This window comes from Carcharodon carcharias, chromosome 3 (genome assembly GCF_017639515.1).
Source record: "Carcharodon carcharias isolate sCarCar2 chromosome 3, sCarCar2.pri, whole genome shotgun sequence".
Taxonomy (NCBI): Eukaryota; Metazoa; Chordata; class Chondrichthyes; order Lamniformes; family Lamnidae; genus Carcharodon; species Carcharodon carcharias.
In genome coordinates, this window is record NC_054469.1 from 7,168,040 (window position 1) to 7,182,302 (window position 14,263).

At 48.1% G+C, this 14,263-nt stretch overlaps 1 protein-coding gene across 6 annotated transcripts in view; it reads right to left on the minus strand.

Moving 5' to 3' along the window:
• Positions 1 to 14,263, minus strand: part of LOC121275693 — an 89,894-nt gene that overhangs the window by 17,577 nt on the left and 58,054 nt on the right. For 2 of the 6 annotated variants that reach the window (XM_041183259.1, XM_041183257.1), the window contains 6 exons: positions 14,080 to 14,213; positions 13,267 to 13,464; positions 12,122 to 12,270; positions 10,510 to 10,687; positions 7,392 to 7,500; positions 5,205 to 5,338 (listed from right to left, as the gene is read on the minus strand). In XM_041183259.1, the coding sequence (XP_041039193.1) occupies positions 5,205 to 5,338; positions 7,392 to 7,500; positions 10,510 to 10,687; positions 12,122 to 12,270; positions 13,267 to 13,464; positions 14,080 to 14,213 (902 nt within the window). Of the gene's footprint in view, positions 1 to 5,204; positions 5,339 to 7,391; positions 7,501 to 10,509; positions 10,688 to 11,420; positions 11,462 to 12,121; positions 12,271 to 13,266; positions 13,465 to 14,079; positions 14,214 to 14,263 lie in introns of those variants that run through there. The other 4 variants (XM_041183258.1, XR_005942548.1, XR_005942547.1 and 1 more) reach the window with 4 other exon arrangements.

Here is a 14,263-nt window from a genome sequence, read left to right on the forward strand (position 1 = left end):
TTTGGAGCCTTTTTTAAACAACGGAACAACATGAGCTACCCTCCAATCCTCCGGCATCTCCCCCGTGGCTAAGGACATTTTAAATATTTTTGCCAGGGCCCCTGCAATTTCTACACCAAGGTCTGAGGGAATATCATGTCAGACCCGGGGGGATTTATCTACCTTTATTCACTGTAAGGCAGCAAGCACCTCTCCTCTTTATTCTCTATATGTTCCATGACACTACTGCTTGTTTCCCTTCCTTCCTTATACACTATGCCAGTTTCCTGAGTAAATACTGATGCAAAAAAACTGTTTAAGATCTCCCCCACTTCGTGAGGCTCCACACATAGACAACCACTCTGATCTTCAAGGGGACCAATTGTGTCCCTTACTATCCTTTTACTCTTAATGTACTTGTAGAAACCCTTCGGGTTTACCTTCACATTATCTGCCAAAGCAACCTCATGTCTTCTTTTTGACTTCCTGATTTCCTTTTTTAGTATTTTCTTACACTTTCTATACTCTACAAGTACCTCATTTGCTTCTTGTTGCCTATACCTGCTATACACCTCTCTCTTCTTAACCAGATTGCCAATAACTCTTGAAAACCAAGGTTCCCTATGCCTGTTAACTTTGCCTTTAATCCTGACAGGAACATGCAAACTCTGCACTCTCAAAATTTCACCTTTGAATGCCTTCCACTTACTGAACACACCCTTGCCAGAAAACAACTTATGCCAATCCAGTCTTCTTAGATCCTTTCTCATTTCCACAAAATTGGCCTTTCTCCAATTTAGAATCTCAACTCGAGGACCAGACCTATCCTTATCCATAATTAACTTAAAACTAATGACATTGTGGTCACTGGACCCAAAATGTTCGCCTACACATACTTCTGTCACCTGACCTGTCTGGTTCCCTAACAGGAGATCAAGTGTTGCATCCTCTCTCGTTGGTACCTCTATATTGATTTAGAAAACTTTCCTGAACACATTTGACCAACTCCAAGCCATCCAGCCCTTTTACAGTATGGGAGTCCCAGTCAATATGTAGAAAGTTAAAATCTCCTACTATCACAACTTTCTGTTTCTTACATCGGTCTGCTATCTCTCTACGGATTTGCTCCTCCAATTCTCTCTGGCTATTGGGAGGTCTATAATACAACCCTATTACTGTGGTCACACCTTTCCCATTCCTCAGCTCCACCCATATGGCCTCTGTAGACGAGCCCTCCGGGCTGTCCTGTCTACGCACAGCTGTGATAGTTTCCCTGACTAGTAATGCCACTCCTCCCCCTTTCATCCCTCCTCCTCTATCACATCTGAAACAACGGAACCCCAGAACATTGAGCTGCCAGTCCTGCCCCTCCTGCAACCAAGTCTCACTAATAGCAATAATGTCATAATCCCACGTGCCAATCCACACTCTAAGCTCATCTGCCTTTCCAACAATACTCCTAGCATTGAAATAGATACACTTGAGAACATTTCTACCATGTACAAACCTTTGATTTCTGTCTATACAAGCATTCCTCGTTTGACCTTTATCCTCCTCCACCTCACTATCTGCTCTAACACTCTGGTTCCCCTCCCCCTGCAAATCTAGTTTAAACGCCCCGGAGCAGCACTAGCAAACCTACCCGCAAGGATGTTAGTCCCCCTCCAGTTCAGGTGCAAACCGTCCTGTCGGAACAGGTCCCACCTTCCCTGGAACAGAGCCCAATTGTCCAGAAACATGAAGCCCTCCCTCCTGCACCATCTCCTTAGCCACGTATTTAGCTGCATTATCCTCCTAGTTCTAGCCTCACTAGCTTGTGGCACAGGTAGCACTCCTGAGATCGCAACCCTGGAGGTCCTGTCCTTCAACTTTGCACCTAACTCCCTAAACTCTCTTTGCAGGACCTCCTCCTCCTTCCTATCCACGTCATTGGTCCCTACATGGACCACGACATCTGGCTGCTCACCCTCCCTCCTGAGAATACTGAGAACTCGATCCGAGATACTGACACCAGGGAGGCAACAGACCATCCGGGATTCTCGATCTCTCCCACAGAGCCTCCTACCTGTCCCAACTATCGAATCCCCTATCACTGCTGCTGTTCTCTTTTCCCTCCTTCCTTTCTGAGCTGAGTCTCAGTGCCAGAGACGCGACCACTATAACTTGTACCTGGTAGGTCGTCCCCACCAACAGTATCCAAAACAGTATACCTATTGTTGATGGGAATGGCCACAGGGGTGCTCTGCTTTCTGTCTACTCCCCTTCCCTCTCCTGACATTCACCCAGCTGCATGCCTCCTGACTTTTAGGGGTGACTGTCTCCCTGAAAGTCCTGCCTATTACTGCCTCTGCCTCCCGAATGATCTGAAGTTCATCCAGCTCCAGCTCCAGTTCCCTAACTCGGCTTCTCAGGAGCTGTAGCTGGATGCACCTTTTGCAGGTGTAGTCATCAGGGACAATTGTGCTGTACCAGATTTCCCACAAGCTGCATTCGGAGCACTTGACTGCCCCAACTGCTGCCTCCATTACCTACTCCTAATTTAATTAAAGTAGGAAACAGTTCTATACACACAGGGTGGGAGCTCTATTCCACAACTGATTGATTGATTTTTGTTATTCAAAGGGCAAAGGACGGGTACATGAAGTTAGGTCACAGATCAGCCTTGATTTCACTGAATGGTAGAACCGGCTCAAGGGACTGAATGGCCTCCTGTTCCTATGACTCCTTCCCCAAACCCCTCACTCGCTGGGACCCAACCCAAAATCCCTCCCTCACTGGGACCCCACCTCCACCCGCTCCATTCTCCTCCCCCATCCCTCACCTGCTGCGACCCTTCCCCCACCCCCACCAGATCCTCCTGCAGCCCCTCATCTGCTTGGACCCCTCCCCCATCCCCATCGGATTCCTTCTCCACCTCCTCACCTGCTGGGACCCCGCCCCGACCCCCTCACCTGCCAGGCCCTTTCCCATCAGATTCCCTCTCCACCCCCTCACCTGCTGGGACCCCTCCCCCACTCCCTCACCTGCCAGAACCGCTCCCCCACTCCCATCAGAATCCCTCTCCACACACTCAACTACAGTTCCCTTCACCATCTCGTCAGAACCCTTCCCCATAACCTCACCTCACCTGATGGGACCCCTCCCCCAGCCCCACCCATTGGGACACCTCCCCACCCCATCACCTGCCAAAACTGTGCCCAGCCCCACCCCCATTAGTACCCTGCCCCCGCCCTTAAATAAAAGGGAAACGAGAAAGATGCCCCAATGATCATGGATGACTTTAATCTATTCGGTGATTGGCAAAGGTAGCCTGAAAGATGAGTTCACAGAGTGTTTTCACGTCAATTTCTTAGACCAGTACATCCTACAGCCAACCAGGGAGGCGGCTATTCTGGACCTGGTAATGAGGAATGAGACAGGGTTAATCAATAACCTCATGGAAAAGGAGCCTCTAGGTGACAGTGATCATAACATGTTAGAATTTCATGTTCAGTTTGAAGGGGTGAAGTGTGGGCCTAAGACTAATAATTGCCTTTATTCAGGTTACAAGGGTATGATAGAAGAGCTAGCTAAAGTGAACTGGGAAACTATATTAAAAGGTAGGACAGTGGAGATGCCATGACAGGCTTTTAAGGAGATATGTAATATCTTTCAGCAAAGATTTACCCCAGTGAAAAAGAAAGACTCATTGGGGTGAACGCATCATCCATGGCTGAATAAGGAAGTTAAGGATTGTATTAAATTGAAAGAAACACTAATAGTGGTAGGTCAGAGGATTAGGCAGATTTTAAGAACCAGAAAAGAATGACTAAAAACAAAATAAGGAAGGAAAAGAAGAGTATGAGAGGAAGCTGGCTGGTAATATAAAAACAAATATTAAGAGCTTCAACAAGTATTTAAATAGAAAACGAGTAACGAAAGTTAGTGTTGGTGTCCTCTAGAGAACAAGTCTGGGGAATTGATAATGAAAACCTAGCAAATGGCAGAGGCATTGAGCAGGTATTTTGTCTGTCTTCACTGTAAAAGGCTTAGAAAGCCTTCCAAAGACACTTGAAAATCAAGAGGTGAATAGGAGAGAGGAACTTAAAACAATCACCACCACTAGGGAAAAGGTGCTGGGAAAACTATTAGACCTGAAAGCTGTCAAATCCCCAGGACCAGGTGGCCTGCATCCTAGACGCTTGGAAGAAGTGGCTGCAGAGACAGTAGAGGCATTGGTTATAGTCTTCCAAAATTCTTTGGAATCTGGAAGAGTCCCTGTGGATTGGAAAATAGCAAATGTAACACCTTTAATCAAGAAAGGAGGGAGGCAAAAAGCAGGAAAGTACAGGCCAGTTAGCCTAACATCTGTCATAGGGAAAGTGCAAAAATAACAAACAAAACAAGTGACAGCCATTCTCTGACTCATTTCTCAGGGCAAAGCCTTGACCAAACAGGGTTAGGCTGCCTGGTTAAATTTCAAACAACGCTTGACAGTTAACTGTCAGTCAGATGCATTCTCCATGGCAATATCTCTCCAGTCAGAGTCCACTTGCCAACCAATCAATACTCTCTTCACATACAATATAAATTGTTGTTTTCTCCCTATATTGGTATTCTTGCAAAGTGTCCTAATGAGTGCAACACTAAAAGCCTAGACGTGTCTCTTTTTTCAGCAAACGACTATAAGAAAGAAAACTGATATTCTTAAATTCCAATATGGTTAGAATAATATGTTTCAAAAGCCAGGGAGGGGGAATTCAACGAAGGAACTCGACTCCTTTGTGTCCCCAAGATGGCCGAGTGCTGTCTTCCCTGTCTCTGCTAATGTGTGTGTATTTTAAAGCCAGTTCAGCTGAGATAAAAAAAAGAAAAGCCTGACTAAAATGTTCCCTCACTATCTGTCTGTTTTAAAACTAGCCTAGCTGGATTCAAAACAAGCTTACATTATTCGTTGCATCCAATTTGGTAAAAACATATTATCTTATCATAATGTTTCAAAAACAACTTCATTCATGAATGTTAAACTCCAGACATCCACCTGGCTGTGTCCCAGTTTTCAAAGACTGAAGGACATCGTGTTTACTTTATGCATATTGGCAACGATTTTAAGTTAGCGGCCATTTTCATGTCAAAGAAGCTTTTATGTCAATTCTGCTAATTTTATACTGCTAACCCAGGATGAATACCTTAAAAACTTAGGCTCCCCATTAGATTTGAGTTTCTTCACACCCCCAACCCCTCACCTGCAGGAGGTCGAGTTGCTCCATGAGTTTTCTGGATGCAGTGCAGAAGATGTGATCTGAGTGCTTTTGGACATACTGCTCCATGCAAGATTTCATCCGGGTGAAGGAGCCAGATCCAATCTGCGACTGACAAGCTGGGAGGGTTAAAAGGCGAAGTGTTAAAATCTCTTTTCATCCCCTTCTTCACCCACTATCCACATCCTGGGGGTTACCATTGACCAGAAACTGAACTGGACTAGCCACATAAATACTGTAGTTACAAGAAGTCAGAGGCTGGGAATCCTGCGATAAAAACAAAAAACTGTGGATGCTGGAAATCCAAAACAAAAACAGAATTACCTGGAAAAACTCAGCAGGTCTGGCAGCATCGGCGGAGAAGAAAAGAGTTGACGTTTCCAGTCCTCATGACCTTTCAACAGAACCAAGCATATTTCACCCCTTTCCTATTTCTACTTAGCTCTGTTGAAAGGTCATGAGGACTCAAAATGTCAACCTGGGAATCCTGCAGTGAGTAACCCACCTCCTGACTCCCCAAAGCCTGTCCACCATCTACAAAGCACAAGTCAGGAGTGTGATAGAATACTCCTCACATGCCTGGATGAGTGCAGCTCCCACAACAATCAAGAAGCTTGACACTGTTCAGCACAAAGCAGCCCGCTCGATTGGCACATCAACAAACTCCACCACCGACGCATAGTGGCAGCGTGTGTACCATCTACAAGGTGCATTGCAGGAATTCACCAAGGCTCCTGAGACAGCACCTTCCAAACCCACAACCACTACCATCTAGAAGAACAAGGGCAGCAGATAGATGAGAACACCACCATTTGCAAATTCCCTTCCAAGCTATATAACATCCTGACATGGAAATATATTGCCGTTCCTTCACTGTCGCTGTGTAAAAATCCAGGAAATCTCTCCCTAACAGCACTGTGGGTGTACCTACACCACATGGACTGCAGCGGTTCAAGGCGGCAGCTCACCACCACCTTCTCAAGGGCAATTAGGGATGGGTGATAAATGGCGGTCCAGCCAGCAAAGCCCACATCACATGGACGATAAATAAATAACTTCTAGCTAGGTCACCAGGGACAACTCCCCTACTCTTCAACACTGTAGCCATGGGATCTTTTACATCCACCTGGGTGTGCAGTGAGGGCCTCAGTTTATCATTTGAAAGATGACACTCTCTCAGCACTGAGCCTCCGGCAGGGCGGCGCTCTCTCAGCACTGACCCACCGGCAGGGCGGCGCTCCCTCAGTACTGACCCTCCGGCAGGGCGGCGCTCCCTCAGCACTGAGCCTCCGGCAGGGCGGCGCTCCCTCAGCACTGAGCCTCCGGCAGGGCGGCGCTCCCTCAGCACTGACCCTCCGGCAGGGCGGCGCTCCCTCAGCACTGACCCTCCGGAAGGGCGGCGCTCCCTCAGCACTGACCCACCGGCAGTGCGGCGCTCCCTCAGTACTGAGCCTCCGGCAGGGCGGCTCTCCCTCAGCACTGAGCCTCCGGCAAGGCGGCGCTCCCTCAGCACTGAGCTTCCGGCACGGCGGCGCTCCCTCAGTACTGACCCTCCGGCAGGGCGGCGCTCCCTCAGCACTGACCCTCCGGCAGGGCGGCGCTCCCTCAGCACTGACCCTCCGGCAGGGCGGCGCTCCCTCAGCACTGACCCTCCGGCAGGGCGGCGCTCCCTCAGCACTGAGCCTCCGGAAGGGCGGCGCTCCCTCAGCACTGAGCCTCCGGCAGTGCGGCGCTCCCTCAGTACTGAGCCTCCGGCAGGGCGGCTCTCCCTCAGCACTGAGCCTCCGGCAAGGCGGCGCTCCCTCAGCACTGAGCCTCCGGCACGGCGGCGCTCCCTCAGTACTGACCCTCCGGCAGGGCAGCCCTCCCTCAGTACTGACCCTCCGGCAGGTCGGCGCTCTCTCAGCACTGCACCAGGAGGGTCGGCCTGGACTGGGTATAGAACCCACAACCCACAGAGGGGAAAGACAGAAGACTACCCACTGAACCAGGACCGGCAAGACAATAAAACTTGCTGCCACTTTAAGAGAAATTATGTTCAGTCAGTAACAGGTGAGGAGACTTGGGTTAGATTTGACTGCAGGCCCCGAAGGTGAAAAGTTGCCTTTTTTCTGTCGTGTTGGTTTCAGAGCTGGTGATAAACAGTTTTGTAGTTTGCAGACATTTGCTTACCTGCGTAGGCAGGAGTCATTTCCCTCTGAACACTGGGCGTCAATATCCTGGAGACACTTCGCTGGCGCGCAGTGATGTCAACCATTAGCATCAGGGTAAAATTCTGCAGCTATGTGAGAAAGGAGAGAGAGAAAGAGAGAGGGGGAGAGAAAGAGACAAAGAGAGAAAATAGAGAAAGAGAGAGACAGAGAAAATAGAGAGAGGGAAAGAAAGAGAGAGAGAGAGCGAAAAAGAGAGAGAGAGAGAAAAAGAGAGAAAGAAAGGAGAGAGAGAAAGAAAGGAGAGAGAGAAAGAAAGGAGAGAGAGAAAGAAAGGAGAGAGAGAAAGAAAGGAGAGAGAGAAAGAAAGGAGAGAGAGAGAGAGAGAGGGGGAGGAAGGAAGGAAAGAAAGAAAGAACGAAATAATTTGTTATCCAGACAATCTCTGGAAAACACATCCAGGTCAGCACAGTTCGATTTGGGAAAATAAGCCTCAGAGATGGGTCTGAAAAGGCTTCCTCAGAACGGAATCCCTGTTGCTGTGTTCAGCCATTTTGTTTGAGACACTGTGACACGTTGTTCATAGATGCATAGCATGGTTACAGCACAGAAGGAAACCATTTGGCCCATTGTATCCATGCTGGCTCTTTAAGAGCAATTCAACTAGTTCCACTCCCTCACCTTTTCCCTGTAGCCCAGCAAATATTTCTCTCCAGATAATTATTCAGTTCCCTTTTGAAAGCCACAATTGCACCTGCCTCTATCACACTCTCAGGCATTCCAGATCCTAACCACTCACTGCTTAAAATTGGTTTTCCTCATGTTGCCATTTATCTTTTGCCAATCATCTTGGTGAATCCTCTGGTTCTCGATCCTTCCACCAATGGGAACAATTTATCCCTATCTACTCTGTCTAGACCCTTCATGATCTTAAATGTCTCTATCAAATCTCCTCTCTACCTTCTCTTCTCCAAGGAAAACAGTCCCAACTTCTCCAATTGATCTTCACAATCACAGCTCCTCATTCCTGGAACCATTCTCGTGAATCTTTTTTACGCCCTCTCCAATGCCTTCACATCCTTCCTAAAGTGTGGTGTCCAGAACTGGAAGCAATGCTCCAGCTGAGGCTGAACCAGTGTTTTATAAAGGTTCACCATACGCACCTTGCTTTTATACATGTTTCTATTTTTAAAGCCCAATTTGCCAAATACCTTTTTAACCACTTTCTCAAGGTGTTCTGCCACCTTCAATGATTTATGCACATACACACTCAAGCCTCTTTTTTTCCTGTATTCTTTCATGGGATGTGGGCATCACTGGCAAGGCCAGCATTTGTTGCCCATCCCTAATTGGTGGCTCGCTTGGCCATTTCAGAGGGCAATTGCTGTGGGTCTGGAATACCATATAGACCAGGTAAAGAGGGCAGCTTTCCTTCCCTAAAGGACATTAGTGAACCAAATGGTTTTTTTAAGACAATTAACGATAGTCTCATGGTCACTATTACTAAGCCTAGTTTTATATTCCAGACTTATTAATTGAATTTAAATTCCACCAGCTGTGGGGGTATTTGAACCCATGGGCCCAGAGCATTAGCCTGGGTCTCTGGATTACCAGACCAGCGACAATACCAATATGCCATTGTCTCTCCAGTCTCCCTTCTACTCCTGCACCCCCTTTAGAATTGTAACCTTTATTTTATATTGTCTTTCTGTCTTCTTCCTTCCAAAATGTGGCACTTCGCACTTCTTTGCATTAAATTTCATCTGTCAGATGCCCGCTTATTCCACCTCGAAGTCTATCACTACCCTCCTCACAGTATACAACACTTCTTGCTTTCACATCATCCACAACTTTTGAAATTATTGCCTGCACACTCAATCCTGCTCCCTTCTCCTAATCTCTCTTTGCTTCTCCGATTTCTTCTCTCACTTCCCTCTGAACTTTCTATATTCAGTCTGATTGTCAATTGTATATCAACCACCTGACATCTGTCATACATACCCTCTTTCTCTGTTTCATCTCAATTTCTATCTCTTTTGTCCTTCAAGAAGCACTGGATTTGTTTGCCCTCCCTTTCCCCTTAGTGACATTAATATCTAGAAACCTATCGATTTCTGTCTTGAACATACTCAATGATTGAGCTATCAATGCCCTCAGGCATTAGATGATTATTTGACCAGAAACAAGGTGCAGGGGTACAGGGAAAAGGCAGGGGCAATGGCATTAGGTCATAATGCTCATTTGGAGAGCCTGTGCAGACACGATGGGCTGAATAGCCTCCTGTGCCATTAAGATTCTGTGAAAATCTAAATACACCACATCCACTGGTTCTCCTTTATCTATTTTGCTGATAATTTCCTCAAAAAGCTCTAACAAGGTTTGTCAAACATGATTTCCCTTTCATAAATCCACATTGGCTCTGCCCAATCAGATCATTGTTTTCTAGATATCCAGCTATCGTAACCTTTATTATAGATTCTAGAATTTTCCCTGGGACTGACATCAGGCTAACAGGTCTGTAGTTCCCTGTTTTCTCTCTCCCTCCTTTCTTAAACAGTGAGGTGACATTTTCTACCTTCCAATCTGCAGACACCATTCCATCTGGAAGATGACCACGAATGCATCCACTATCTCTATAACCACCTTTTTCAACACTCTGGGATGTAGATCATCAGGTCCAGGGGATTTATCAACTTTCAGTCCCATTAATTTTGCCAATACTACTTTTTTTTACTCCTTTCAGTTCCTCATTCTCACTCACGCCTTGGATCTCTATTATTTCCGGGATATTTCTTGTATCTTCCTCCATGAGGACAGACACAAAGTATCTGTTTCGTTTCTCTGCCATTTCCTTATTCCCTATTATAAAGTATTCTGTCTCTGCCTGTAATGGACCACAGTTGTCTTTGCTAATCTTTTCCTTTTTGCATACCTGTAGAAGCTTAACAGTGTTTTAATGTTTCTCACTAGTTTGCATTCACATTCTATCCTCTCTTTCAGTTTCTTGGTCCTCCTGTGTTGAATTCTAGAATGCTCCCTATTCTCAGGCTTACTACGAGGGTGGAGGTTAGTGGGTTACAGATGGGTGGGGCATGGGGAGGTGGGGGTGTGCTGCACACGGCTGCTCTGCCTCCACTGACCTCGGCTTCCACAGCCGGGAGTTGCTGACGCAGGATGTAATCCACAGGTTGCGTATCGCCTTCGATCTGTTGCAGTTGCTGTTTCAGGTCCCTGAAGAAATGTTGGAGATTCCGCAGGACATCCGTCTTGAACCTTTGCAAATGCTGGAACACGGACTTGCTGCAGAAAGGAGAGTCACTGAGCACCGAGAAAACCCGAGCCAGCAACTGGTTAGACAGGGAAAATAGAGCAAACCCCCCCCCCCTCCACATCCCCCCCTTTCCACTACCACTAAGTTCCTCTCTCCCCGCCCCCATGCGCTCCGCTCCCCCTCCCCGTGCGCTCCGCTCCCTCTCCCCCGCGCGCTCCGCTCCCTCTCCCCCGCGCGCTCCGCTCCCTCTCCCCCGCGCGCTCCGCTCCCTCTCCCCCGCGCGCTCCGCTCCCTCTCCCCCGCGCGCTCCGCTCCCTCTCCCCCGCGCGCTCCGCTCCCTCTCCCCCGCGCGCTCCGCTCCCTCTCCCCCGCGCGCTCCGCTCCCTCTCCCCCGCGCGCTCCGCTCCCTCTCCCCCGCGCGCTCCGCTCCCTCTCCCCCGCGCGCTCCGCTCCCTCTCCCCGCGCGCTCCGCTCCCTCTCCCCGCGCGCTCCGCTCCCTCTCCCCGCGCGCTCCGCTCCCTCTCCCCGCGCGCTCCGCTCCCTCTCCCCGCGCGCTCCGCTCCCTCTCCCCGCGCGCTCCGCTCCCTCTCACCGCGCGCTCCGCTCCCTCTCCCCGCGCGCTCCGCTCCCTCTCCCCGCCCCCATGCGCTCCACTCCATGTAAGGACCTAAGAAAGTCCCTTCAAGCCTGCTCTACTATTTAGTAAGATCTAACCAAGATCTACCTTCCTGTGCTATCTCCATATCCTTTAATTCCCTTAGTACCCAGAAATCTACGTACCTACGTCTTGAATATCCTCAGCGGCTGAACAACACAATTCTCTGAGGTAGAGAATTCCAAAGATTCACAGTCATTTGAGTGAAGTAATCTCCCGTCATCTGTCTAAAATGATCAACCCCTTATCCCGAGACTGTGCCCCCATGATCTAGATTCCCCAACCAGGAGAAGTAATGTCCCAATGTCTGCCCTGTCAAACTCCTTCACAATCTTGCATGTTTCAATGAGATTGCCTCTCATTCTTCTAAACTCCACAGAACATAGGTCAAATTTACTAAGCCCATAATAGGATAGCCTCTGATTCCTGAGGCCAATCTGGTGAGGACTTTCATTGCACTCTCTGAGGCAAGTATATCTTCCTTTAACTAAGGAAATCACAGTATTGCAGGTGTGGTCTCACCAATGCTCTACACAATTGCAGTAATAATTCCTCTGAAATGTTTAGTTCAAGAGCAATTAGGGATGAGCAACAAACGCTGGCTTTGTCAGCGACGTCCACATCACGTGAAATAAAAGGAAAAAATAAATGCTTATGTGCCATTTCCTTTCCTAATTCCTTGCTGCACCTGCATGTTAACTTTGTGAATTGTGTACATAGGTCCCTCTGGACATTACATTTCCCTCTCCCACAATTTAAAAATATTTACTTTTCTATTTTTCCTCCTCCTCTCACTCTACTCTCCTCCCTTATTCAGATGAGTTACCTGAACACCTCACTCCAGACCACCATTAGGGGAGTGAACATTGGATGGGTCAGCTCTTCGTTGAAGTCAATGGTTCCAAACGATGGGGAGGTGAAGGTCCCATTGCGGTCACAGGTAGCTTTATAGGTTGGATATGGATATCCATTGGGCTGCTCAGCAGAGGGGAGAGAAACAACAGAAAGTCACCTCCAGAAAACAGACAAGTTACACACAACATTGACAGCCAAGGCTAGATGATCTCACAGCATGGGAGGCCACTCGCCTAACATGCCTGTGCAGACTCTTTGAAAGAGCTATCCAATTAACTCTCCCCCATTCTTGCCCCATAGTCCGAAAAAATTTTCCTTTTCAGCTGATCATCCAATTTCCTTTTGGTAGGTACACAACTCGAGTATTGCTGAAAAAAAAGCAGCTTTTCAATTTGCACTTATCAGGATAAAATCGCAAGAATACCAAATTTCAAAGGGACCATCAAATTTATACTGCATGCGAGGCACTACGCCTTCTTCAACTAAAAACAAGTAGGGGGACAATTGACCCCTGGTGCATTCTCCATGGCAATGCCTAACCTATCAACACTCTCTTCTCATGCAGTATAAATTGTTCCCATTCAGATTTGGTATTCTTGTGAATCTGTCCTGATGAGTGTAAGATAAAAAGCTTCAACAACATGTTTGTTCAGCAATACTTAAATTCCTTTTGAAAGTTATTGAATCTGCTTTCATCGCCCTTTCAGGCAGCAGGTTCCAGATCACAACTTGCTCTGCAAAAAGAATTATTTTTATCTTCCCCTCTCGCTTTTTTCTCCAATCATCATAAATCTGTATCCTCTGGTTACTCACCCTCCTGCCACTAGAAACTGTTTGAGATTGATACATGAGGACTATGAGGAGAGAATGGGGCAGTGGGATTAGTTTGGGATCGACATAAGGCTACAGGGAGCGTGTGGGGCAGTGGGATTACTTTGTGACAGCCTAGGTAAGAAATCCACAGATACGATGGTCAGGATGACCTCCTGTGCAATAAACTTCTTCCAATGTGGGAAATGTGAAGTCAACTGTAATCATGAGGCAAACAATTCCTGGTAAAGATATGGAGCTGCAGTCCAGTTAAACAGCAATTTAATATAAACTCCTGTCACTTACCCGTAATCCCCATCTCAGCACACTGCTCTCAGAATCCCTCATGGCCAACCTCTTCCCGACATTCAGCTGCGTCTCGATGAGGGAGAAGGAATTCCCAATTTCCCGCTTACAATCCTCAGCTGTTTGGTGGAAGAACTCTTCCACATGGGACAGACAGGCCTGCACTGTCCCTCGGACCTGGGCCTGATATGAAGCATCCTGAGGAGAGACATGGTAGATTATCTATACTGTGCAACACTGCCCAGAGAACCCAGTTTGTGGGGAGGCGAGGTATCAGAGCAGGATACTGAACCCAGATACATCCCGGGGGCTGTTAGAGATGAACACAAACTAGAATTACCCTGCAGGGGTAGCAGAACCAGGCATTGAACTGAGATGTCCCCCACAAGGGGGAGACACTGCAGCTATAGATGCTCAGTGCAGAGGAGGGCATAGAGTTATCGAAGCTGGACAGACAGCCCAGGGATCGGGAATCAGCAGGAGTATTGCTAGAATCAGGGCTCTGCACCCATCCCATGCTGTAGATGGCATCGCCAGGTTCAATGGACAGCATGGAGCTGGTGATCACAATACACCATCAGGGAGCAGACCCACACCCACATCCGCCCTGAACCTCCACCCACCCCCCACCAACACCTCCCCCAACCCTGTAGCTCGAGTGGAGAGGTGGAGATGGCCAGGCAGTGCATGAAGACTAGATCATGCCAGGAAGGGAAGGGGAGCAAGTCTGTTCACTCCATTCCCTGGTGCATTCCCACCCCTTCCCCCCGACACTTCTAACACAGAAACGGAACATGGGTTCCTGGCTTTTACCTGGGCTCTGCGGTTGGTCAGGTACGCAACCACATGACTGACGAAGGTAGCAACCTTGCGGATGACCACCTCTGTGGAGAGTGCCCGACGCGCCAAGGTGATCTGATGGACGAAACGTTGAACCGCAGGAATTTCTGCAGGAAAGCAAAAGAGAACCCAGAATCAATCTCACTGTAGTCAAGTT